This window comes from Octopus sinensis, linkage group LG13, assembly GCF_006345805.1.
Source record: "Octopus sinensis linkage group LG13, ASM634580v1, whole genome shotgun sequence".
Lineage (NCBI taxonomy): Eukaryota > Metazoa > Mollusca > Cephalopoda > Octopoda > Octopodidae > Octopus > Octopus sinensis.
Genome location: NC_043009.1, coordinates 63,111,534 through 63,139,033, shown reverse-complemented (window position 1 = coordinate 63,139,033; position 27,500 = coordinate 63,111,534). Strand labels below are relative to the sequence as shown.

General features: G+C 37.9%; 1 protein-coding gene across 3 annotated transcripts in view; it reads right to left on the bottom strand.

Annotated features, from left to right (window-relative positions):
- LOC115218320 (anoctamin-7-like) overlaps positions 1-27,500 on the bottom strand; it is a 139,235-nt gene that overhangs the window by 32,077 nt on the left and 79,658 nt on the right. For all 3 annotated transcript variants that reach the window (XM_036508460.1, XM_036508461.1, XM_036508462.1), the window contains 13 exons: positions 27,091-27,489; positions 25,489-25,564; positions 25,000-25,100; positions 22,432-22,513; positions 20,504-20,843; positions 17,942-17,962; positions 13,485-13,538; positions 11,875-11,969; positions 10,860-10,981; positions 8,190-8,261; positions 6,404-6,559; positions 5,420-5,456; positions 1,718-1,827 (listed from right to left, as the gene is read on the bottom strand). In XM_036508460.1, coding sequence (XP_036364353.1) covers positions 1,718-1,827; positions 5,420-5,456; positions 6,404-6,559; positions 8,190-8,261; positions 10,860-10,981; positions 11,875-11,969; positions 13,485-13,538; positions 17,942-17,962; positions 20,504-20,843; positions 22,432-22,513; positions 25,000-25,100; positions 25,489-25,564; positions 27,091-27,489 — 1,665 coding nt within the window. The remainder of the gene's footprint in view (positions 1-1,717; positions 1,828-5,419; positions 5,457-6,403; positions 6,560-8,189; positions 8,262-10,859; positions 10,982-11,874; positions 11,970-13,484; positions 13,539-17,941; positions 17,963-20,503; positions 20,844-22,431; positions 22,514-24,999; positions 25,101-25,488; positions 25,565-27,090; positions 27,490-27,500) is intronic.

The following is a 27,500-nucleotide window of genomic DNA, read 5'->3' as shown; positions in this document are numbered from 1 at the left end:
GATGATGATATATATACATATATGCGATGGGCTTCTTTCAGTTTCCATCTACCAAATCCACTCACAAGGCTTTGGTCGGCCCGAGGCTATAGTAGAAGACACTTGCCCAAGGTACCACGTAGTGGGACTGAACCCGGAACCATGTGGTTCGTAGCAAGCTACTTGCCACACAGCCACTCCTACGCCTATAATGACAACAATATTGGGGGGGTTTTGTTTTGTTTTTTTTTTTTGCTTTTTTGTTTTTTTTAGACATTAGTATTTTGGTTGCTGTTAAAGGTAAGCAAACCATGAAATGTTAGGGAGGAAAAAAAAAATTTAAATATCCACCCCACCCTCCACCAACATCTTTAAAATATTTAATTATATATATTCACAGCAACAATATAAACTCGTGTAACAACACTTGACAGTATTTAAAGATAATGTTTTAACAGCCAGTCGTAAACTTGGTGGACATTACTTGCAGACGTTTTGGCATTCTCTTAACTAACAGCTTCCTCTCACCGACTTTAATTCTGTAATTGTCACTTTTTCTTTTAAAATAAAGTTAGTCTGACCTAAAATATTTTTCTCATTGGTTAATCCTCTCAGTGACACTTTGTTTCTGCAGTTATTTCCTAAACATTACAAAACCGATTATGAAAGAACACTTTAACAAACTTACATAAATATATATATTTGTATTTAGATCTTTTTAGAAAGTTATTCAGTACAGCAATCGAGATCTGCATTTTGTGTTTTTTAATCTTTATTAATATACATTATATTTTCCATTTTAGTATGAATCAGTATGGGTTTAGTATGAATAGTATGGGTTTACAAACAGTTGTCTTGCCTACATAGTTTTATTACAACAACGAGGGAGAGAGTCACTTCCTTTGCTTCCGCTCCTGCTCTCATTTAAGGGGTCTTTGTCCTGCAAGCTACTTGGCAACCCTGCAGGTGCTGGTGCCATGTGAAAAACACCTGCACTAGTGTCATGTAAACACACCTGTGTTAGTGTCATATAAATGCACCTGTGCTGGTTCCACATAAAAAAAAATCACCTGGACCAGTGCCATGTAAAAAGCACCTGGTACACTCTGTAGCGTGGTAGGCATTAGGAAGGGCATCTATCATCATCATCATCATCACTGTTTAATGTCTGCTTTCGATGCTGGCATGGGTTGGCTGGTTTGACTGAGGACTGGCAAGCCAGAAGGCTGCACCAGGTTCCAATCTGGTCTGGCAAAGTTTCTACAGCTGGATGCCCTTCCTAATGCCAACCACTCTGAGAGTGTAGTGGGTGCTTTTTACATGCCACTGGCATGAGGGCCAGTCCAGCAGCACTGGCTACGACCACGCTCAAAAGTTTTTTTATCACGAGCCACCGGCACATGTGCCAGTAAGGCAACGCTGGCAAGAAGAAAGAGGAGGAAGAGGAGGAGGATAGGATGAGGAGGGGGATGGGGGAAGAAGAAGAAGAAGAAGAAGATCGAAAAAATCGAAATTTCCCCAAGACACCTGATGAAGGCTGGAGGGTATATCAGCCGAAATGTTGTGTTAACAACAAACAAGATGAGGACAAATATCCGTCAAATGTAAACAATGTAAACAATGTACATAATTCTTCATCTCTTAAATATAGAGACTGTAGTAGCCATATTGTATCAACAGTAGATGGTCATATCCCTATGTTAACAGATAATTTTACCATGGTAACCAAAATACTTACCCCTCTAATAAATGCGATGTAAAAACATGAACTGTAAGAGTTGACAAAATGGAAAGCGAATAGTTTGATGATGAGAGCATCATCGAAACTGGACTTGGTCCGATGGTTTTCTACAAGGAGAGAAGGAAAGAGAGAAGACATTAGTGAAATAATCTGATGAAATCAGAGTTTGTTTAATGAAACATGGTGGAGGTAAAATAATCAAAATGTTTGAGGAAAGAAGACCTGAGTGGAGGGTAACAGGTTGTGTGTTTGATGGGAGTAAGACAATTTGTCTGATAAAGCAGATCGAGTTTTGTGTCCCAACTGGACACAATCAATGGAACAGCCTGCTTGTGAAGTTAACGTGAAAGTGGCTGAGTACTCCACAGACATGTGTACCTATTTCTTTACTACCCACAAGGGGCTAAACACAGAGGGGACAAACAAGGACAGACAAACGGATTAAGTCGATTACATCGACCCCAGTGCATAACTGATACTTAATTTATCGACCCTGAAAGGATGAAAGGCAAAGTCGACCTCGGCAGAATTTGAACTCAGAATGTAGCGGCAGACGAAATGCTTATTTCTTTACTACCCACAAGGGACTAAACACAGAGGGGACAAACAAGGACAGACAAACGGATTAAGTCAATTATATCGATCCCAGTGCGTAACTGGTACTTAATTTATCGACCCTGAAAGGATGAAAGGCAAAGTTGACCTTGGCGGAATTTGAACTCAGAACGTAACGGCAGACGAAATACGGCTACGCATTTCACCCGGTGTGCTAACAACTCTGCCAGCTCACCACTTTAGCTAATGTAAAATAATAAAATAATAAGATGATAAAATAACAGCCACTGAAAGCCCTCAGGGTGCATCCAGTCGGCCATTTGCATATCTATAAATGCACGTCAGCCACCTGAATTATATGAAACTGAAAGTAGACGTGTTGGTTTCAATGTATTTATTGATAAAGTTCAAGTGTTTGTTGAACTAATATATCAGGGGGTGGCGTGGGGGGGAATATAATATTGTTTTAAATACTATTAAAGGGACTAGTTTGCACGAGATAAAGAATAGTAATACTGCTTGGCCTTTTAATAAATCATTTCGTTGTTTTAAGAAGTATGCCATGCTTGAGCAGGAAATAATTGGTTTAATACAGAAGAAGACAATTATGGAGGTCTGGTGACAAGACAAATGCAGAGGTGTGTCAGCCAAGGGATTAAGGTATAAAACCTGCCTCTTGACAAATCTGGGTTAATATTATACATGCATTGAATGGATTACACAACTAAGATGATTTAACCCTTTCGTGTTCAGATTATTCTGTTAAATGTAATACTTTTTCACTCAAATTGTTTTGAATTAATCATGCATTATCTTATAGCTTTGAGGTTTCAATGATGTGAATGTTTATTTTTAGAATGTCACTGTAGGTTAGGTGTGAGAGGCTGGATATCGCCAGTTCGAATATAAAACATGTATAATATATTAGGCCGGATGTGGCCAGTTTAAACACTAAAGGGTTAAAGTGCAAATATATTCTAAGTCTTTCAGTATTTTGTCCATATATGATGAGGTGCTGAAAACTTCCTGGTTTTGGGTAAAAGAAAATACAGGAGGATCAGTTGATTATGATTTTATCCAACATAATCCCCTCTCAGATTCACACACTTACTGCAGTGGTCCTTCAGTTTTTCTAAGCCCTGTAAAAGAACCCTGAAGCTTAGGACTACAACCAAGTCTTTTGTGATACCCTTAAAGCTAAAAGCTTTTCACCACCCCCTTGAATATATATACATACATATATACACATATATATATATATATATATATATATATTTCGAAAAACTATTTCTCACAGCATTCACTATTTTCCTCTTGTTCAGGTCTAATGACCCTCCATGTTTGTTTTCGTTCAGTTTCCCTGTATGTCTCCACTGTCCTGTTTTTGTTCCCAATTTTGACCCTTCATAAATCCTAAATTTTATTTTAGAATTTATGGGAGCAACTGTCTTTGAAGATTCACATTGTCACTGAATGCTTGAAATGAGGAGTAGATAGACTCAGTGGACAACTGATGAAGGGTCCTTTCACTGTGTTTACTTGTCCCATTCTCCCATTTTCTTTTCTCATTGTTTATATATTTAACTCATTTGTTTACATATTTCATGTTTGAACCGTTGGTGACATCTTGAACCGTTGGTGACATGTATATATATATATAGGAATGAGTGTAAAAGAGTGAAGAATAGCCGTGCACAAGATGGGAGGGGCAGCAGAAAGAGCCCCTCACTGATTATAGAGCAAGAGAGAGGAGTTAAGCTGGAATCCAGGAGGGGATGAGGAGCAGTGATTTGGTCACCTCTGCTGACCTACAATGGGAGGGTGTTACAGTTCAGTGTCGAAACACCTGATGACCATTGGATACTGTCTGATGACATCAATTCCTCCTGGCCTAAGCTCCATTCCCTTTGGTGAGGGGGACACACCTTCTACTAAGTGTTATCAATAACATGTATGTATGTATGTATGTATGTATGTATATGTGTGTATGTGTGTGTATATATATGTATGTGTGTGTGTGTATGTATGTATGTGTATGCGAGCCATCTACTCACAATACCAGAGGGTGCACACTCTCCTACCCTGATGTAATCTCCAGGGATACAGGCATCCAGGAACAGCACCTCTGTAATGCCATGATGGACCGTGAAGTCTGGTGTAACATAGTAAATTCCATTGTCTCAACCACGGTCGAACAATGATGATGATGATGTGTGTGTATGTGTGTGTATATATATGTATATATATGTGTGTGTGTGTGTGTGTGTGGATAAACACAGAGAGAAAGAGAGAGGTGTTAAATAAAGAAGAATTAAAAGGTAACATATTCAGTAAAGATAGATCTATCAATACATGTAACAGGTGAATATGATGCATGTGGCAAAATATAGCCCCATCTTCCACATGACTGACATTATACTATAGATTTATATATACACCAGATGACAAAATGTAGCACTACCCACACTACATGATAGGCATTACACTACTGATCATGTGATCAAATTTACCTCCACCCACCACATGATAGATATTACTCTATTGATCTACATGTTATCATGTGACCAAATTTACCTCACTCATCATATGATGGACTTTACACTATTAATCTACATGTGTCATGTGACTAAATTTAATCCCACCCACCATGTGGTGGACATTACACTACCAATTCACATGTACCATCAAGGCCATTGTAACAACCTTTGAGGGCCCCAGGCAAAACAATGCTTACAGAGCTTATCATTGGGACCCTAGGCCCATGGAGCCCTCGGGCCACTTCCCCGTGTCCCCATGCCTAAAGATGGCACTCTGTACATGTGACCAAATTTGACCCAACCCACCACATGAGGGACATTACATCATTGATCTATATGCATCACATGACCAAATTTAGTCCCACCCAGCACATGATAAACATCACAAAATGGAGCTATATGCATCACATGGCCAAATTTGGTTCCACCCACCATATGATTAACATTACATTACTGATCATGTGATCAAATTTAGCCCCACCCACCACATGATAAACATTGGACAATGGAGTTATGAGTAAAAAATTAACCTTCCTGGAATTATAATAAAGAATCTATCAATTAAGCAATTAAAAAATTATGAAATCATACAGAATAAAATACGAACCCCAACATGTGAGTTTGTTGGCCAACTTTGTGTAAATCTGGAAAAGAAATTGAAGTAATTTTCAGTGAATTCTTCAAAAATAGAATAATCCATTTAAAAATTAAAGTTAAATTAAATAATTTATTCTCCTTAAATGGAATTATATGATGTTGAAAAATTATTGATGCTTCACAAAATGCTCTTGTTTCTACAACATCAGAAAGTTGAACTTTTATATATATATATATATATGTATATACCGGAGTAAACACATAAATGTGAAACAAGGTGGAAAAAAGAGTACTCAAATACCAGTGGTAGAGTAATATGCTTTATTTAAAGCAGCAGAAAATTCAACAAAACCCGTTACTCTGAGTTTCCCCGTTGCCGTTCATCGGACAGTTTTTGCTAGAAAAAAACTGTCCGATGAACGGCAACGGGGAAACTCAGAGTAACGGGTTTTGTTGAATTTTCTGCTGCTTTAAATAAAGTATATATATATATATATATATATATATATATATAAAATAGTAAAAGGTGAAAAAACTACAGAAGGCTTGTTTTAAAAGGTTAAAGAATATATATTTAAGTCAATATGTCTGTAGTTTTTTCACCTTTTACTATTTTCTATATATTCAACCACGTGCTTTCACAAACCAACTTTCTTATCTATCTATCTATATATATATATCATCATCATCATCATCATCATCGTTTAGCGTCCGTTTTCCATGCTAGCATGGGTTGGACGGTTCTACTGGGGTCTGTGAAGCCAGAAGGCTTCATCAGGCCCAGTCAAATGATATATATATATATATATATATATATATATATATATATATATATATGTATATATATACACATATATGTATATACATATATGATGCTTAATTACATTAGCTATTTCTGTTTCAGTATTGCATAGTTATTCAATGATCATTCAATGATTATGAGAGTATCTCTAACATTTCCTTCAGAGTGTGATATTATCAAAAGAGTGCTTACAGTTCCCAGAAGAAGAATGGAAACAGCGTTGAGGAAGGATGACGCAATGGTGGTTATCATGAAGCCCTCTATTTCTGACACATCGTCACTGTATTCGATTGACATAATAACACGGTACACAATCACACCGATGACGCTGGCTCCGACCAAACACACCTGAAAGGAAACAAAGTATCACCTTGATCTTGGACGGTAAGTATTCCCCTTCGTACAGCAAAAAGATAAAAAAATAATAATGAAATTATTGTATACAGTGCTCAGGTGCACCACAACTTGTCAGAGTATATGCAGTAATGTACAAATGTCTGGGAAGCGAACAGTGTATGAGTCAGATACATGCTTGTGTGTGTATGGAGGGGAGAAAATCAGGTGTAGTCTTGGCGAATCTCAGGAAGCATGGAAGTTTTAAAGGATGCAGTGCTCCGACAACTAACAACTGATGCCGGCAGTTTGTTCCATGCTTCAGCAACTCTCAGCGAGAAAAAATGTTTTCGAAAGTCATGGAAGGAGCTGTGCTGTTTTCTGACTTTGTAAATATGTCCACGGGTGTTAGATGGATGGAGTTTGAAAAGGTGCTCAGAGTTATTGTTTGTAAGATGGTTGATAATTTTATGGGTGTCTGCCAAGTCAGCTGCCAGACGTCGGAGTTTCAATGTGTCCATGCCCAGGGAAGTAAGGCATTCAGAATATGGCAAATGCCTGATGGAGGGTATTCTTTTGGTTGCACGTCGCTGAATGGCTTCCAGATGATTGATAACTATGAATACAAGCAATGAAGCATATAACCACAGGATATAGATATTTGACATATACAATGGGGTGCTGAAAAGTTGCCAATTTTAAGGGCATCATGAAAGGCCTGGTTGGAGGCCTAACCTTCTCAGTTCTTTTACAGGACTTGGGAAAACTGAAGGACCATTGCAATAAGTGTGTGGATCTGAGAGGGGGATATGTTGAATTTTTTCACAATTAACTAATCCTCCTGTATTTTCTTTTACCCAGGGCCAGGAATTTTTCAGCAACCCCTCGTATATATTGGGTTATATACATACATTCCCATATTTCTATAAACCATATTTTCCTGCATACAAGTTGAATTTTTTTGGCCAAAATTTACAGCTTGATTAGGTGGGTCAGCATATACACCAAGGTGACTTTAAAGGACTGAAAATACCATGTAAAATGCAGCATAATTTGGAAAGATAACGATGAGGTTTGAATGTTTATAAGCATAGCAGTAGCTGTGTGGTAAGTAGCTTGCTTACGAACCACATGGTTCTGAGTTCAGTCCCTGTGCGTGCCACCTTGGGCAAGTGTCTTCTGCTATAGCCTCAGGCTGACCAAAGCCTTGTGAGTGGATTTGGTAGATGGAAACTGAAAGAAGCCCATCGTATATATGTATATGTGTGTGTATATGTTTGTGTGTCTGCATTTGTTCCCCCAGCATCGCTTGACAACCGATGCTGGTGTGTTTACATCCCCCGTAACTTAGCAGTTCGGCAAAAGAGACCGATAGAATAGGTACTAGGCTTACAAAGAATAAGTCCAGGGGTCGATTTGCTCGACTAAAGGCGGTGCTCCAGCATGGCCACAGTCAAATGACTGAAACAAGTAAAGAGAGTACATTTTTATACTGTATACAATGGCGATTTGTATGCCAGAAAATACAATTTATTTAAGGTTTAAAATGCCTAAACATAAATGCAAGATACCTGCTAGATATGCAAGCATGCTCACACAGTAACCAACAGAATTAGAAATATAATTTAAGCTGAGTTTTACTTACCATAAAAAGAACCACTGACCCTGAGCACAGATATTTGAAGAATCGGTCCCACATTGGGTAATAGTAGAATTTCTTGGGGAATAACATGAAAGTAAAAAATTATAAACATTTAGATTTAAAAGTAAATCAAGTATTTATCTGTAATTAATCTTGATTTAAAGCTAAACATCTAAAGAAGGATTTAGAAGCCATGAACTATCATCATCATCATCATCATCTAATCTTCTTTGCTTGTATTCTTCTCACAATACATAACTGACATTTTCTTTTTGTTTTGTTTTTTACCCAATGCAAGGCATTCGACTATAACATATTCATCATCATCATCATCATCGTTTAACGTCCGTTTCCCATGCTAGCATGGGTTGGACGGTTCGACCGGGGATCTGGGAAGCCAGAAGGCTGCACCAGGCTCCGGTCTTATCTGGCAAAGTTTCTACAGCTGGATGCCCTTCCTAACGCCAACCACTCCGTGAGTGTAGTGGGTGCTTTTTAAGTGCTACCTGCACTGGTGCCAGGCGAGGCTGGCATCGGCCATGGTCGGATTGGTGCATTTTATGGAAGCCAGTCAAGGCGGCACTGGCTTCGGCTACGATTCGGATGGTGCTTTTTACGTGCCACCGACATGGAAGCCAGTCGAGGCGGCGCTGGCATCGGCCACAATTCGGATGAAAAGAACCTCCTTTGGTCATGAATGACCATGTTATTGCATCTAGAAAGTTCCCCTCTGAGGTACAAGTCCGGGCAAGGTTGTTTATGGAAGACCAGCAGTCGCCCATGCATATCAGTTTCTCCTCTCCTCACCACCGATATCCTCCAAGGAAAAGGCAAAGGTCGATACAGCTTGGCACCAGTGAAGTTGCAATGCAATGTAGAATAAAGTGTCTTGCTCAAGAACACAACATACAGCCGGATCCAGGAACTTACTACCTCATCATTGTGAGCCCGTCACTCTAACCACTGAGCCATGCTCTTTCACATCACTAACCTTTTTTTTTTCTTAGCTCTTTTCAAGCCTAACCAGGCTCATGGGCCCGGTTTCCCGGTTTCTGTGGCGTATGTGTTCCCCCAGTTGGACGGGACGCCAGTCCATCTCAGCGTTTCCGCCGAGGTGGACTTTGCCTTTCATCCTTTCGGGGTCGAAAAATTAAGTACCAGTTACGCACTGGGGTCGATGTAATCGACTTTATACCTATGTCTGTCCTTGTTTGTACCCTCTGTGTTTAGCCCCTTGTGGGTAATAAAGAAATAGTTACTCAAGAAACGGGAAGAGAGAGAGTGAGAAAAAGTTGGGGCAAAAGAGTACAAGAGGGTAAAGTTGATCTCGGCGGAATTTAAACTCAGAACGTAAAGAGATACGAAATGCCGCTAACGATTCTACCAGCGCGCCGCCCTAAAGCAATCAGATGATTGAAATAATGAGAGAATAGTTTCCGAAGCAAATCGAAGAAAAAAAAAATTAATATGGAGTTAATTCCCCAAAGATTATCAAGAGTTATTCCCCTTGTGCACATAACAAAACTTACAGAAATTGAAAATCGTTGATATATATATATATGGAAGAAATTGTTGTATACAGTGCTCAGATGCACTATAACATGGAGAATATAAGATAATAAAGCGTAGAATCAAAAGGGAATTATTCGTTAACCAGTACGACCCGTGAAAATGTGACACTCACACTTCAAGAGATCGCCTTTCATACACTCTTCAATATATAAGAGAGTCCGCGCGGGCGCACACGCATCCGTACACGGATCTGGTGCCAGTTCTTACATTGTTATTTAGTCCAAAAGTCCAAAGTTAGTTCTGATCTAACAGACCCATGACCAGAGGCAATCCATAATTGACCACTAAATTTTTTTCAAAATGTCAAATAATGGACCCTGGACCACATTATTCAATGCGTCCATTTGCTTTTTTTTTTTTCAGTTTTTTTTCATTTTTTGAAAAGTTCAACAAAAAGGAGATTTTCACGTAAAAACGTCATGGTTAACGTTGAAAAAATTTTTTTTAAGATGTAATGGTCACGGTTGGAACATTTAAAATAAAAGATGGGATGGTAAGGTTTGGAACTCCTTTGGAAAACATGGAGTCACGAATGGATTGCTTTTAAAGGATGGAATGGTCACAATTCGAATACATTTAAAAAAAAAAAAAAAGACATTTTAAGAAGTCGTGTATTTCCACACATCCGAGAGCATTCACATAAATTGGACGAGTTATTCCCCAAATATCTTTTTTATTGCCACATGTTGTATTATATGAAATCCTTTCATTCTCTTGAAAAAAAATTTATCCGAGAGGAAGGCAGGGTGAAGATTAGCGTCGGGAGAAGCATTTGTGATGATTAACGTTGCTAAAGTCAATGGTAAAGATTGGCGGCAGGAAATGCATTGGTAAAGACAACGGTAAGGAGTTGTAGTCTTGGTTAGATGTGTGTGTGTGTGTGTGTGTGTGTGTGTGTGTGTGTGTGCGTGCGTGTGTGTGTGCATCCATGCATGCCTGCATATATGCATGGATGCATAGTGGCAGTGATGGCGGCGGTGGTGGTGGTGGTGGTGGTGGTGGTGCAGGAGGAGGCTTGCCAGACTAGTGAATGCAATGATGAGGATGTTTTTTTATTTTTTCCAACAAAAGAGAAAAAAAATTACCATTTTAGAAACTTACTTGATATATTTTTGGTGCATTGAATTCCGGTCTGTTGGGTTCGAGAAATTCATAGTTATGAACGTCCCACTGGTGGGCCAACTCACAAGACTTTCTCTTCCATGCTTCCATAAATATTGTGCCTGGAATTTAATAAGAAAAAGAGAGTGTAAGACACTTCAATTCAGATTTTAAATCTACCTAAATATTTCTAAATAGTTTTTTTTTTTCTTTCTGAAACCAACAATTATTCCACAAAAGTTGACGCTAAGCCATCAAAATAGTCTTTTTATATTATAATCAGTGGTAGACTGGCCAGGTCGCCAGCTTGCCCAATGGTAAGAAGGCCCCTGCGCCATTAGAATCCATATATGGGGACCTATGTTAGTATCTAAGGAACTCATCCCCTCAAGTTTGAGAATTTTTTATTCACTCCTGGAAGAATGCATTAATTATTTCAGCTTGACTGTGTTTGTAGACAGTTGAAAAGAATACTTTTAACAGAAAATAAAAATTAAATGATGGCATTGTTGTTGCGAGTGGGCCCCCTCGTTGTTGCTGGTGGGCCCCCTTAGTCTCCTGGTAACCAATATTTTTAGACCCAGTCCACCACTGAATATAGTTTATAAAGACTCCCAAAGGATGAAAATGAAAATAAACCTTGGGGCATAATTATAATTCAGATTGTTGAAGAGAATGAACAAAATACTGTAAATCCTTTTCATTAGATTAATTAATATTAATTATTCATTCAAGACAATGAGTTGAAAGAATCGTTAGCATGCCAGGCAAAATGCTTAGCAGCATTTCATCCATTTTTACATCCTGAGTTCAAATTCTGCCAAGGTCACATTTGCCTTTCATCCTTTCAGGGTCGATAAAATAAGTACCAGTTGAGTACTGGGGGTCAATGTAATTGACTTACCACCACCCCACCTAAATTGCTGGCCTTGTGCCAAAATTTGAAATCATTATTAATTAACTATTCATTAGGAAGGCATATCTCTTCCATATAATCAGAAGTATTTATACTTACCCCACAAACAGATGATTAAGGCAAAGTAAGGGGTTATGTTATTATCAAAAGATTCCCTGATCACCAACAGGACATCATTCATAGTCCTTTTGATCCTGAAATGTGAAAAAGGAAAAAAAATCTAAAATCCACCCAGACATATAAGTATAAATATTTGGACATCATTATCATTTCAACCCTTGTTCCCAGTTCAAAATATTCTTGAAGCAAATTCGAACCTGCAAGAAAAGCCATTGACTGTATTTTGTGATGGAGAAAGTTTCTCGCTGTAGACAAATAGGAGTAAATACAGAGTCAGTTCACAGCATTCCCTAACCAGACTGTGGGATACATGCTTTTCAGGGTAGTTATCACCTCTTCAGCAACAGACACCAGAAAGGGAGGCATTGTGAAGAAACATGAGAGACAGGTCCCTCTTATAATATTCCTGTCATCATTCAATGACTGGTTGTGCTATTCAACGGTTTGCTGTAAATAAAATACAAGGTGACAGCTTGTGAACTGACATGAGACACAGGTCTCTCTAACGATATCATAAAATTAAAGTTGATGACAATGTGATTGGATTTTGACGATAATGAAATTGAGTCTGACAATGATGAATTTTATATTGATGCTGACAAGTTTGGGATTGATGATGCTGAATTTGAGAGGAAAACAATACAATGAGAGGAGAGGTAAGGCAACGAGTATCTAACAACCTGATGATGAGTCTAGGCTTTGTGTTAACTGTCACTCTGTCAGTCAGAACGCTAAGTCTTTCAGTTGATCCAATCAAGGGAATAGCCTGCTCATGAAATTAATGTGCAAGTGGCTGAGTACTCCACAGACATACATACCCTTAAAGTAGTCCTCAAGGAGATTCAGCATGACACAGAATGTGACAAGGCTGGCCCCTTATGAATTACAGGTACGACTCATTCTTGCCAACTGAGTGGACTGGAACACTGGGAAATAAAGTGTCTTGCTCAAGGACACAACATACCACTGGGAATGGAACTCACGACATTATAACCATGAGCCAAGTACCCTAACCACTAAGCTATGATGTACTCCACGACAAGAAACATAACAGCTCAACTGCCTGGTTAACAACAAACTCCCCTCATAGCTTGAAATAAAAGGGTCTAACAAGGGCCACCGAGATGCAGAATAATTTCCTCTATAACAATATGCAAATGTCCAAAATTTCAAAAATCACCCCCTCCCATGTTCCCAGCATTGTAATAATTATTAGTCTCTGGTACTTTGGTGTTGTTGTTGTTGTTGTTGCTGCTGCAGCTGCATTGTTTTACATAAGTTGTTCCAAGTCTCATCCAGGGACCTCAAATATAGTGGAACCTCAGTTTACGAATTCAATTCATTCCTTTAGGCCATTCATCACCTGAAATGCTCATAAGCTGAAACTACTTTTGACCCCATAGAAAATTCAAGACAAGGCACAGTGAAATCAAGCAGGGATGTGAACTGAACAAAAAGCTAGGCAGCGATTAATACTCTCCTCCTGTTCTTCCCATCAGCTGCTGCTGCTGCTGGTGTGGGTGATTGAGATGATACTGAGGGTGCAAAGACAGTAATAACAACCTCAACAATTCTCTAAGTCTACTTACTGGTCAATTGTTGATGTTTCATTATAAAAACCACTGCTGTTACTGAGGCCAATACTGAAAAAGAAAAATTATTCATAATTAGAAAAATATTAATTAGATGATTATTTTCTGTTCAACTTAAACTAGACATTTATCTCTTCCTTTCCTATTCTAACCTCATTTAATTAATTTCAAACAAGCGAAAATTACTTTTTACAGACATAAACATAATTATACAAAACATTGATACACTGTGGATCAGGTCATAGTAAAACTGTGTCTTATATAAGTTTAACAGAAAACACATTCAAGAGCTGATTCTACCAACATTTGAACTCTTTCAAAACACCTCCACAGAGAAAATGATCGTTCTTGAAATTCACTCAGCAAAAATAGGATCAGGGTGAGTCAACAACATCTCACACTCTTTCTTATGGAGTCACTTTATACAACAAATGTTCAAAATGATGCAGTTTATGTTTAGTTACTCTTTTACTCTTTTACTTGTTTCAATCATTTGACCGCGGCCATGCTGGAACACCACCTTTAGTCAAGCAAATCAACTCCAGGACTTATTCTTTGTAAGCAAAGTACTTATTCTATCAGTCTCTTTTGCCAAGCCACTAAGTTACGGGGATGTAAACACACCAACATAGGTTGCCAACACAGACACACAAACATATACACACACATACATATATATATATATACATATATACAATGGGCTTCTTTCAGTTTCTGTCTACCAAATCCACTCACAAGGCTTTGGTCAGCCCGAGGCTGTAGTAGAAGACACTTGCCCAAGGTACCACGCAGTGGGACTGAACCTGGAACCATGTGGTTGGTAAGCAAGCTACTTACCACACAGCCACTCCTACGCCCATGTTGAGAAGCATCATATCATATATTGTCCAACAATGAACAGAAAGTCAGAGATAGGGAGAAATTTTTGCCATCTTTCACTTTTGGAATAAAAATAAAAGAGCACTGGTGATGCCATGCATCATTGAACATATTGCTATCTTGTCTTCTGTTTCAACAATTCGTGTGTTTGTTTGTGTGTCTGTGTGTACACAAATGCATACACATATCCATTGCACAAATGTCATTTCAACCCAAGCTGTTAATCCGTCTGGAATCAATAAAATCTGTACCAGTCATGAAATGGGACCTTGTTCAGCCCGTTGCCAATGTTATAAATCATTATTATTCGGACATTTTATTCTTTTCTTTTCTTTTACTTGTTTCAGTCATTTGACTGCGGCCATGCTGGAGCACCACCTTTAGTCGTGCAAATCGACCACAGGACTTATTCTTTGTAAGCCCAGTACTTATTCTATCGGTCAATTTTGCCAAACCGCTAGATTACGGGGACGTAAACACACCAGCATCGGTTGTCAAGCAATGCTAGGGGAACAAACACAGACACACAAACATACACGCACACACATATATATACATATATACGACGAGCTTCTTTCAGTTTCCGTCTACTAAATCCACTCACAAGGCATTGGTCGGCCCGGGGCTATAGCAGAAGACACTTGCCCAAGATGCCACGCAGTGGGACTGAACCCGGAACCACATGGTTGCTTAGCAAGCTACTTACCACACAGCCACTCCTGCTTATTTATTTTTTTAAACATAAAAGACAAAAAGAATTTTAAAAGAGTTTTAAAAGAATTTTAAAAAGAGTTTTAAAAGAAACATGTTACCCAATAATAAAAATATTAGTCTCATATGAAAAGTTGGAGCATGCCAAGATGTGTAGAGAAAAGGAGAAAAAACCGATTCCAATGATTGGATAAATTTATTTCAATTGTAAAATCAAAAAAGCATTCCTATTACACGATGCAAATATAATGAAAGAGAAATCACTTGGTATTCTTTTCAAAGATCTTACAATTAAAGAAATATGGTTTTTCTTTTTATATCTAAAGAATTCAAAGCTAAGGCGTCTCGCTTTTATAGTTTGATAGAAAATATATGGAACTGAAGAACATGCTGCCTCATATAGGCAAGGATTATACTGGCAAAAAGAATAAATATTTCTAAGTTGAAAGAAGGAATAATCAGAGTTAAATATAAAAAGTAAATGAATCCATTATGAAGTTGGTAATATTTGAGACATGGAATTCAAAGAATAATTTCATAATAAATGGGTAAGGTTTTGATGTTGGACAAAGGCACAATTTTTTTTTTACTTTCAATTTCAGTACACGCACACACACACACACACACACACACACACACACACACACACACACACACACACATATGTACATATAGATAGATAGATAGATAGATAGATAGATAGATAGATAGATAGATAGATAGATAGATAGACAGACAGACAGATAAATAGATAGACAGACAGACAGACAGACAGATGGATGGATAGATAGATACATACATGCATACATACATGCATATACATATATATTTAAATGTACATGTTATCATCATCATCATCATCATCATCTTTTTAAAGTCCACTTTCCACACTCACATCAATTGAATAGAATTCCCAGAGGCAGATATTTCTGTGGCCAGATGCTCTTCCTGTCGCCAACCCTCACCTGTCCCCAAGCAAGGTAATATTTCCCCATCGTGAGACATACATATTTTATGGGAGACCAGAAATGAAGGGCAATGCCTGTAAGATGGTGATGTTTGTTTGCAATTACCACATGATGCCAAGACATTAATACACACATACGACTCCCACACACCACACACAGTCATGTAGCAAGAGTGTATCCCACCCCTCCACTCCAAAACAGGCTTATACAGCAAACCCAAAGATGTCATCCCCATAAAACTGACCCCCACCCAACCGTCCTTGGTGGCTTTTGAATTAAGAGTTTCACCATTGACACTGTATGTCTTGGTGTAAAGCAGAGACAAAGAATTCTTTGCATTTCTTCCTTGCAGCCACAGAACATCATGATTGGATTCCCTCGCTTTGCTCCAAACTTTTCTTCAGAAGGAATCTCTATCTTCCAGTGGAGGAGCTTCCATGATGTTTATTACTTGTCCTCTCTTGTCTCTGTACCATCAGTTCCCAACCACAGCTCTCAGAGCCACAAGCAGCCCTCAAGCATCCTTCAGGCAGCCCTCAAACATCCCTTTGGCAACCCTCAGGCAGCCCTCAAGCATCCTTCTGGCAGCCCTGGTTCATTTTTGATATTCTCATTTGTGACAGCAGTCGAGTTTATTTCAGATATTCTCATTTTAAAAATCATCTCTGGCTAATCATTTGAGAGGGCCGTTGGTGTGGCCTTGTTGGAGGTTTGCACTCTCTGAATCCTCTTGTTATTAATTGCAATAATTGTGAATTTATAATCTAGGTATAAAGAACAGTGGTTTCAAAGCAATTGTCCATAGTTACCCTCTTTCTCTTAGATTTTCAAAGAGAAAAATGTATGCATGTATATACAGTTACACGTGACTGTTGTCTGACAATGTGCTGTGGGTGAAAAATCCAACATACATTAAATCCAGTGTCAGGAAAGCAGAAAGATTTCTGCCTTTTGCTCAGTATCAAAACTATCGCTTAAAGTGTGTGCAACGTGCGCAGGTGCATTGCATCTTTTGATTCTGATGGCTAAACTAATTTTCAGAAACATTTGCATTATGTGAGGCTCTAAATTAGTAATAGTGAATCTAGATGCATTTATGTGTGGGTGTGTACAAATACAGCTGTATAAGATTACATGTATGTATATTTACCATATTGAAAATCTATCAGCTCTTATGTTTGTTTACATAAATATGTATATCAAGATGTTCTTGCAACCCATTTGACTTGGATTTCATTTCATTCTGATAGATGCTGATATATGTCAGAATGATATGTGTGTGCGTGCGCACGTGTGTGTGTCTGTGCATACATGTACATGTATGCATATGTATGTATGTATGTATGTGTGTGCATCTGTATGTATGTATCCTGCATATTCATGTGCTTGCATGTCCATGTTTGTGTATTTTCTATGTATGCGGTGCAACTTGACCAAAATTGAGAGTATGATAGAAGAAGGCTTGCTCTTCATTCCATGGAAAAAAAAATTCAAATCGGACCATGTTAACACCAAAAATTATTTTCATCAAAAAGGTGCTTTTTTTTTCAATGAAAATCCCTATATTTTACGATTTTTTGACTGCTGTGTCATCATTTTTCGGTGTATTTCAAACCAGAAAAATGTTCACTTAAAGAGAATAAAAAGCTACATAATGCAAAATTTTTACTTTTCAAAAATTCAAATTCTAAAGGGTCGAAACAAACCCGAGCAACGCCGGGCGATACTGCTAGTATATATATATATACACACATATATGCATAGAGTGATGTTAGTTACTACATCTGTCTAGAACAAACAAAGGAAACTACAACAAAGCATGCAATGGAATGGAAAGGAGAGAATCAAACATGACTAAAAAAACTAATTTTCATGACCTAAAAGAAACCAACTTACCAGAGGTCAGTCTGAGAACACCTGATGAACAAAAATTATTTTCTGCATTAAGTAATTAACCCTATTCGTACCTTTAATCAGCTGCAGAAGAAATTCATCTGTACCTGTATTTTTTTTTTAATTAACTTTTATTACAAAGAACCTACATTTGTAATAGCAAAGCACCTAAATTTATAACAAAATGTACATATATTTACTATAAAACAGCTCCTGGATTTTTGATAAGTTAGTATCTATATTTATCGTAAAATAGTACATACACTTACTATAGTCTAGTACCAGCACTTACTATAAGATAGCATTTATATTTACTGTATAAATTGATTCACTATAAAGTAGTTTTTAGATTTACCTTAACCCTTTCGTTACTGTATTTATTTTGAGATGCTCTGTGTTTCTTTCAACTATTTTAAATATAACAAAGAATTTAGTAAAATAACTTAGTTACCATTAAGCTAGTGTTGGTAACATAAATTGTGACTAAAATTTGGTGGAAGATTTTAATTCAAAACTTAAGAAAACAAGACACTTCTATTACAGAGCCAGAGCCAGTTTCAGCCAGATTGGTATCAAAAGGGTTAAGAATGGTTTCTGTATTATATATTTTAACCCTTTTGTTACCATATTTCTGTTGAGATGTTCTGTGTTTCTTTCAATTACTTTAAATATAACAAAGAATTTAGTAAAATAACTTAATTATCATTAAGCTAGTGTTAGGAACATAAATTGTGATTGGGGGAAAATTTTAATTCCAAATAATGAGAACAAGACATTTGTACTCAGAGCCGGTTTCAGCCAGGTTGGTAATGAAAGGGTTAAAGTAGTTCCTACAATTTTTATAAGTACCACCTATGTTTAAAGTAAAGTAGTACCTCAGTTTGCCATTAAGTATTAGTACCTTCATTTATGTGGAGGCGCAATGGCCCAGTAGTTAAGGCAGCGGACTCGCGGTCAGAGGATCACAGTTTCAATTCCCAGACCGGGTGTTGTGTGTGTTTATTGAGCGAAAGCACTTAAAAGCTCTACGAGGCTCCGGCAGGAGGTGGTGGTGACCCCTGTTGTACTCTTTCGCCCCAACTTTCTCTCACTCTTTCTTCCTGTTTCTTGAGTAACGCTGCGATGGACTGGCGTCCCGTCCAGCTGGGGGGAACACATACGCCATAGAATCCAGGAAATCAACCCATGAGCCTTCATTTACTATATAGTGGTACCTCCATTTCTTATAAAGTAGTACCTGCATTTGCTATAAAATAGTACCCAGATTTAGTAAAAATGGTACCTACATTTACTGTTAAATAACATCTCAATTTATGTTGTGGGCTACATTCACAAAAAGGACTGGTTAACATGAAGTCGCTCACAAGCAACACCCTTCAACCCAACCTGTTGTATGCACACCTGCTATCTCACTACTCTGCCATTCTTATCATTAACTCCAATAGCAGGTATTCTTCAAAGCCAGCTGACCTTGTATCACTGTTACTCAGTGATACTCCCTAAAGTCCTCCCTACAGTCCAACCCCTCATCAAAGCGGTAGGGTGGTGTAAATGGGCAGTGTCAGAGCTATGCTGTCGGGAACTTCAGATCCTGGTAGGGCCACCCAAGGCGGACTGGTCTGGCACCGAGTGGTATTAGGGCTGCATCCTGGCCAACAGGGCTCTGGTGAAAATTCCAAGAGGCGTCTGATCGGCAACCGGCGGCTTCGAGGTCATTCTGTCCCTGCATCTGTGGATACTCCGCGGCAAACAGGGCGTCCTGTCACTCGGGATATGCATGTGGGATGTCGGGGACCGCTTGTGAATTCAATATTCCCACAAAACTTCTTCTATGAATCCTACTATGCTGTCAGGACCAGAGAAGAAGCCGGCTCAACCTGCCCTGGGTGAACACTGTCACAAGTACAAGTAAGTACTGTTACTCAGGCCCACCTGACTCTGCCATCTCCCCTCTTATTGCTACCCTTTTAGTGTCTACCACCCTGCCAAAGTATTGCACTAACTTTACTATTCCTTTGTCCTTCCTCCTTCAAATGTTATTCCTCTAGAATGCCCACCACCACATCCCTGTCTTATGTTGCAGGCGTCAACTGACAGTTGTGCAAGAAGAACAACAGTCACATCACTCACATTGAAAACAAGAAAATGTATCAAAATGAAGAAGACCATCGTTAAGAAAAAACTTATTCAAAATGATATCAACACTCTCGGATTTAATTACAAGAAAAAAGAAAAAGAAAGAAGCGTAAAATGTCACTCTGAGAGATTGTTGAATAAAGATTAGGGATGAGATAGGGAAAAGAATCTACCCCAGAAAAGGATCAGGAATGGAGTTAGTTGTATGAAAGCAGTGACTGAAGTAATTAAGAATATGGAAATTAAGAGAGCTGTTTAATTATTAGAAACAGTTGCTGAGATGCTGTTAAAATTATTTTCATGGGTGTGGCTATTAGGATTCCGAATAAAAAAATTCATAGTTAAAATTCCAATCTATTCATTTTAGTTAAGTAAAAAAAATTATTAACAAACAAATGAATAAATACGATTTTATCAAAGATGCCTTACCTTAAGTTCAGACCATAACAAAATATAAAAATTCCAAATAAAGTCGGAAACCAGAGCGAAGTCATTAGCATACCGGTCCAAGCAAAATAGAATGCTATTTTCTCCCCAAAATAATTTCGAATTTTCCAAAGAGGTTGAAACTTCCAGAAAACTGTCCATCTTTTAGAAATGGTGAGACGGGAATCACAGACATGCCCATACGATTCACTTTTCGTATCACTGGATGTTTTGTCTTCTGAAGATTTCAGACTTTCAACCGTTTTCTGTTCCAGTTCATCGATGTCATCGTGCAGGATGAAAGAATCCTGGTACACTTCGTGTTTTAGCAAATAAAGCAAACCTAAATTTGAAGAATGAAACAGAAAAAGTAAAAAAATAAGTAAAAAAAATACTCATCAAAATTAATAAACAAGCATCAACAATAATTACTATATATATATATATAATATATATATATATAAAAATTCCAAATAAAGTCGGAAACCAGAGCGAAGTTTACAAAAGCAAGAGTTATTTCCCTTGGGCAATTTGCAAAGTTTTGACCCGAGCTTCGATAACAATTACAAAATATGCACATATACACACAAAAAGACACACACACAGTTGCTCGCACATATATATATATATCATCATCATCATCGTTTAACGTCCATTTTCCATGCTAGCATGGGTTGGACGGTTCAACTCGGGTCTGGGAAGCCAGAAGGCTGCACCAGGCCCAGTCTGATCTGGCAATGTTTCTATGGCTGGATGCCCTTCCTAAAGCCAACCACTCCGTGAGTGTAGTGGGTGCTTTTACGTGCCACTGGCACAGGTGCCAGGCGAGGCTGGCAAACGGCTACGATCGGATGGTGCTTTATAGGTGTAGGAGTGGCTGTGTGGTAAGAAGCTTGCTTACCAACCACATGATTCCAGGTTCAGTCCCACTGTGTGACACCTTGGGCAAGTGTCTTCTATTATAGCCTCGGGCTGACCATAGCCTTGTGAGTGGATTTGGTAGACAGAAACTGAAAGAAACCCGTCGTATATATGTCTGTGTGTCTGTGTTTGTTCCCCACCACCAACACCACCATTGCTTGACAACCAATGCTGGTGTGTTTACGTCTCCGTGACTTAGCGGTTCGGCAAAAAGAGTCCGATAGAATAAGTACAAGGCTTACAAAGAATAAGTCCCCTCGATGAGGAGAGGGGGAGGAGCAGGACGGGGAATAGGAGGAGGAGGTGGAGGGGCCAGGAGGAGGAGGAGGTCAATGACGATCACACAACACAAGTGCGAACACACTCGAGAATAGTTGATCCAAATAAGAACTGACTCAGCCCGTGAAGTCTTGGAAAACGTACGTTGATGATGATGATGACGATGACGACGATGATGATAGGGATGACGATGACGATAAAAATATTTCCTCTATCGGCTTACATCATTAAATCGGATAGATCGATAATGAAGTATTAAATCGAACTTCGTTGGAAAAATCCTCACTGACACGGAATTTCATGGAAAACAACTCGTTTACAAAAGCAAGAGTTATTTCCCTTGGGCAATTTGCAAAGTTTTGACCCGAGCTTCGATAACAATTACAAAATATAAACATATACACACAAAAAGACACACACACAGTTGCTCGCACATTTATAATACAGATATGCACCACACAGATAATTATCTATGCGCCAATTATATGTATAAGGCGCAGACATGGCTGTGTGGTAAGAAGCTTGCTTACCAAACACATGGTTGGGAGTTCGGTCCTACTGCATGCTACCTTGGACAAGTGTCTTCTACTATAAGCCTTGGGTCAACCAAAGCGTTGTGAGTGGATTTGGTAGACGGAAACTGAGAGAAGCCTGTCGAGTGTGTGTGTGTATGTATTTTTTTTGCACACACTGTGTGTGTGTGTGTCTGTATATATAAAACTATATCTTACCTCTTAAATCTTTCTCTGAATGGTCCTGTTCTGAATGGCTTTTCTCGTCTCTATAATCCAGACTGATTAAAATAAGATGAGTCTATAAAAGACGAGAATTGTAACAAATTATTACATTGCAATTGCTAAACCATTACTCCTAAAAACAAAAAAAAAACAAAAATAAAACTCTAAGTCTACATCTTTCATATAAACATTACTAGCTTAATGGTTTAGCTTAATGGTTAAGAGCACCACGACACGTATTCACGGAGGTGTGAATTCGAGTCTCATAGCCAGCCGCCAACACTTATTTCTGCAAAATAGGGGTACCTTATCCTGTTCAGGCTATATTATTAGCATCATCCTGCGTTTGAGAATTTAAAATCACTTCTTTATATTATGATAAACGTATTGTCCAAAAGCTATTAGATGCATCATAATACATTAGAGGGGAAATAAACATCAGAGACGTTTTGCCTCATTAAGAAAGTACAGGAGCTATTTAAATAAATATTGAAAGCTCTTCTCCTGATGATAACTGAAGCTATCACAAGCTCCTTTCAAGCGTTGGGCCTCATGGAGACAATGACTGAGACCTTTGTTATTTTGTTCTATATTTAAGAGATGAGGAATTATGTACATTATTTACATTTGACATAAATATGCCCACGGGTATATGGCGTAGTGGTTAAGAGCGAGGGCTACTAACCCCAAGATTCCAAGTTCAATTTCAAGCAATGACCTGAACAATAATAATAATAATTATAATAATAACATCGAAAAATACCTTAGGAATGAGAACCGCGGTTCGAAATTTCCCCAAGACACCTGAAGAAAGCTGGAAGGTATATCAGCCGAAACAATGTGTTAACAACAAACAAGATGAAGACAAATATCCGTCAAATGTAAATAATGTAAATAATGTACTTTGTTATTTTGTTGTGCTTGAGAAGAAGAGCCATCAAGCCAAGTAAAATCACAGTTGTGGCAGATACTGGGGTCATACAAATGGCACTCGTGCCAGTGGCATGGAAAAGCACCCATTATAATATTGGAGTGGTTGGCATTAGGAAGGGCATCCAGCCATAGAAAACCATGCAAAATCAGATTGGAGGTCTGGTGCAGCCTTCCAGCTTGCTACCCCTGGTCAGACCACCCAACCCATGCCAGCATGGATAACAGATGCTAAATGATGATGATGATGATGATGATGATGATACATACATACATACATACATACATACATACATACATACATATACATACATACATACATACTACATACATACATACATACATCATACATACATACATACATACATACATACATACATACATACATACATACATACATACATACATGCATGCATGCATACATACATACATACATACATGCATACACACACACACACACATATATATATATAGTCAAATTTACAGAAAACAAAGGATGAAGACAGGTGAAGGAACAACAAGCAGCAGGTGTATTAGTTTGACGCTTGGAAAGAATGGAAAAGTCTTTGACGTTTTGAGCCGATGCTCTTCGACAGAAAGAGGTGAGAGGGGGAAAAAATGGAGAGAGAATGAAAAAAATGTGTAGGAGTTAACAGATAGTAAGACAGAAGATGTTAGTGTATACCAGAATAGTGTATTATTATTCTGGTATGAAGAGATACAACGGTGTCCTATGACTAGCAACTATTGTGGCTACTAGCGTAAAACAGCAACTACAGTACAACGGCAGTCACACATCACACCAGTGGGAGGAACCCACTTTACAACAGTAAGGTTATCTTGAAATAGCAGTGGAACCAGAAGAAAATTTAAATACATTTGTTGGAATTATCAAAATATTGCCAATGTATTGACAGTATTCTTCACAGTAAGATGGTTGTTTATCTTCAAAATATGGAAATATCTGAGAAATTTAAAACTCACAAATACAAAGACAGTTTTCTTTGAATAATATTTGGCTTCTTTTGACTCGACAGAAAACCAAATGTCTTAGCAAAGGTTCCTGAGTGTAATAATGGTTTTCCTTTTATGAAACAAAAATCTGATAACTAAACATATCAAGACATTTATCCTGATAAAATGACAGAATTTAATTAGAAATAAAACAAAGTTTTCAGTTTACTCTTTTACTTGTTTCAGTCATTTGACTGCGGCCATGCTGGAGCACCGCCTTTAGTTGAGCAAATTGACCCCAGGACTTATTCTTTGTAAGCCTAGTACTTATTCTATCAGTCACTTTTGCCGAACTGCTAAGTTACAGTGACATAAACACACTAGCATCAGTTGTCAAGCGATGTTGGGGGAAAAAACACAGACACACAAACATATACACACACATACATATATATACATATATATGACGGGCTTCTTTCAGTTTCCGTCTTCCAAATCCACTCACAAGGCTTTGGTCAGCCCAAGGCTATAGTAGAAGACACTTGCTCAAGGTGCCACACAGTGGGACTGAACCCAGAACCATGTGGTTGGTAAACAAGCTACTTACCACACAACTATTCCTATGCCTATTGTAAAACAATAACAAAATAGAACCTGATTAGGTTTCGTTCTACTTACCAAAAGTGACCGAAGTGCTGGGCGGAAGAATTGGGATGGATCTTCATAGCAATAAAACCAATGAATTTTTTCCATGATGAATGGTGCACTCACATAATCAACTAATGTGGAATATAAGAAACAAAGAGGAGAACATCTCACAATTCTACAAGATTTGTTACGGAGAAATGTTATTGAATCAAAATGGACCGTAGTTCATAACCATTACATATTTCGGTAGTCCAAAAGGATGTGAATTAAAGATGCTCATGGTGAGATTTGAACTAAAAATGTAGAAAGGTTTTTAACATATAAAATGTGTTACCAATTCTTTAAAGGTTTGGTGGATGATTTTAATTCAGAACTTATGAAAGCAAGACATTTGTACGACAGAGCCAGAGGCAGTTTCAGACGGGTTGTTATCAAAATGGTTAAACTTCATTTCAAAACATTCCAGATAGATTTCATTCATTATGTTAGAAAATCAAAAAAGAAAGTCAGACAACTCACTTGTATCATCAGTGGCAAAGTAATTGTACAAAGCAGTTGTTAAGCAATTTTGATCATCAAAATTTTCCAGTTTACCCTTAAAAGACAATGAAAATCCTCGTGTAAATTATCAGCAATGTAAAGTTGCCACATAAAGGAGGCAATAGGAGGGAAATGGCTTTGTATTTACGAATATATCACAAGGACATACAGCCTGTTCATAAATTATCTGTACAACTTCCACAATTTATTGTCAAGTATTGTCTAGATGTGTCTCATGCAACCAATGGAACCCACATGCAAATGTTCTGATGGTTCTAATAAACTTTGCCAATAAATTCTGCTGATTTATCCTTATCTTAATAAAGATAATTAATTACTATATATATATATATATAATATATATATATATATACTCTTTTATACTCTTTTACTTGTTTCAGTCATTTGACTATGGCCATGCTGGAGCACCGCCTTTAATCAAGCAAATCGACCCCAGGGCTTATTCTATCAGGCTCTTTTGCTGAACCACTAAGTTACGGGAATGTAAACACACCAGCATCGGTTGTCAAGTGATGTTGAGGGTGACAACCATAGATACACAAACACACACACACATATATATATATACATATACATATATACAACGGGCTTCTTTTAGTTTCCGTCTACCAAATCCCCTCACAAGGCTTTGGTCGGAGGTTAAATAATTCTTTCTATTACAAGCGCAAGGCCTAAAATTTGAGGGGAAGGTTAGTCATTTACATCGACCCTAGTCCTCAACTGGTACTAATTCTATCAACTCCAAAAGGATGAAAGGCAAAGTCAACCATGGCAGAATTTGAACTACCATAAATCCTCGAGTATAATCCGCATTTTTCCCCCAAAATTTAAAGGTCAAAATCTCTAGTGCTTACTATATACGAGGTTAAAATTGAAAATTATTTTCTAAGCAATGTCCAAGTCTCTATTTGCTGTCCGGCAATTTTTATTCAGATGCATTTTGTGATGTCGGGCGTGAAAATACCTTAAGCTAAACCTGAAAGCAATGAAGTCATAAAAGAATCATCCATAACTTGCAGTTAGCAACATTTATTAAATGTTATTACTGTTATTTCTTTATTTTCTGAAAACAAAAATGCACAAAAAAGCTACATGTTTTCATTATGTTATATATACAATAATAATAAAGGACGTTACCATATACATTTTTACAAACCAAGGACGTTATATAGACCTCCTTGACTCAAGTTAGAGAAAGGGTGTGTATTATACACAAGGTTTAGGTTTTTCAGAGGTACAGACCCCTAAAAATCCCCTGTGTATTATACTCAAGGGCAGACTATACTCGAGGATTTACAGTAAATAAAACTGGAAAAAATGCTGTTAAGCATTTAGTCTGGTGCCAGCCTCCCTCTTTAAAATGGTTAAATAATCTTTCCTGCTACAAGCACAAGGCCTGGAATTTATGGGGAGGGGGAGAGTCAATTACATCAACCCCAGAAATTGGTTAAATAATGAAGAAACAAATTACAGGATGCTTGCAGATAATCATAGACTTTAATATATTCCCCAAAAGACAAAGACTTTGAGGTAAGAACATTAAAAGATGCTGCAAATTACCTGACTCAGGGGCATTTGGAGCCTCACCCTTTCAGCTTCGACACACAGCCTTTTGAATGAACATCGGATGATTTTGTAGACGTTGCCATTGATTACTTCTTTATCAATGTGGAAACCTTCTTCTAAAAGTTTGCATTCAAACTTCTGCCGACAATCCTCGTTACCATTAACCAGTTCTGTCTCGGGGTGAACGAGTATGTAGTCAATAAACTTCTTTTCAGGAAGAAGCTTGTCTCCTAATTTGGAATATTCCAACTCAAATGAACTCAATCGTTTCACATATTTTGGTTTGACGAGTTTTTTCAATGGACGTTTTTTCTTCACTTTGTTGACGAATTTTATACCGAGTTGGGTTGTAGTTATGTCAGGTTGTTCTCCCATTTTAATTAGATTCTTTTCCTAAAGAAAAA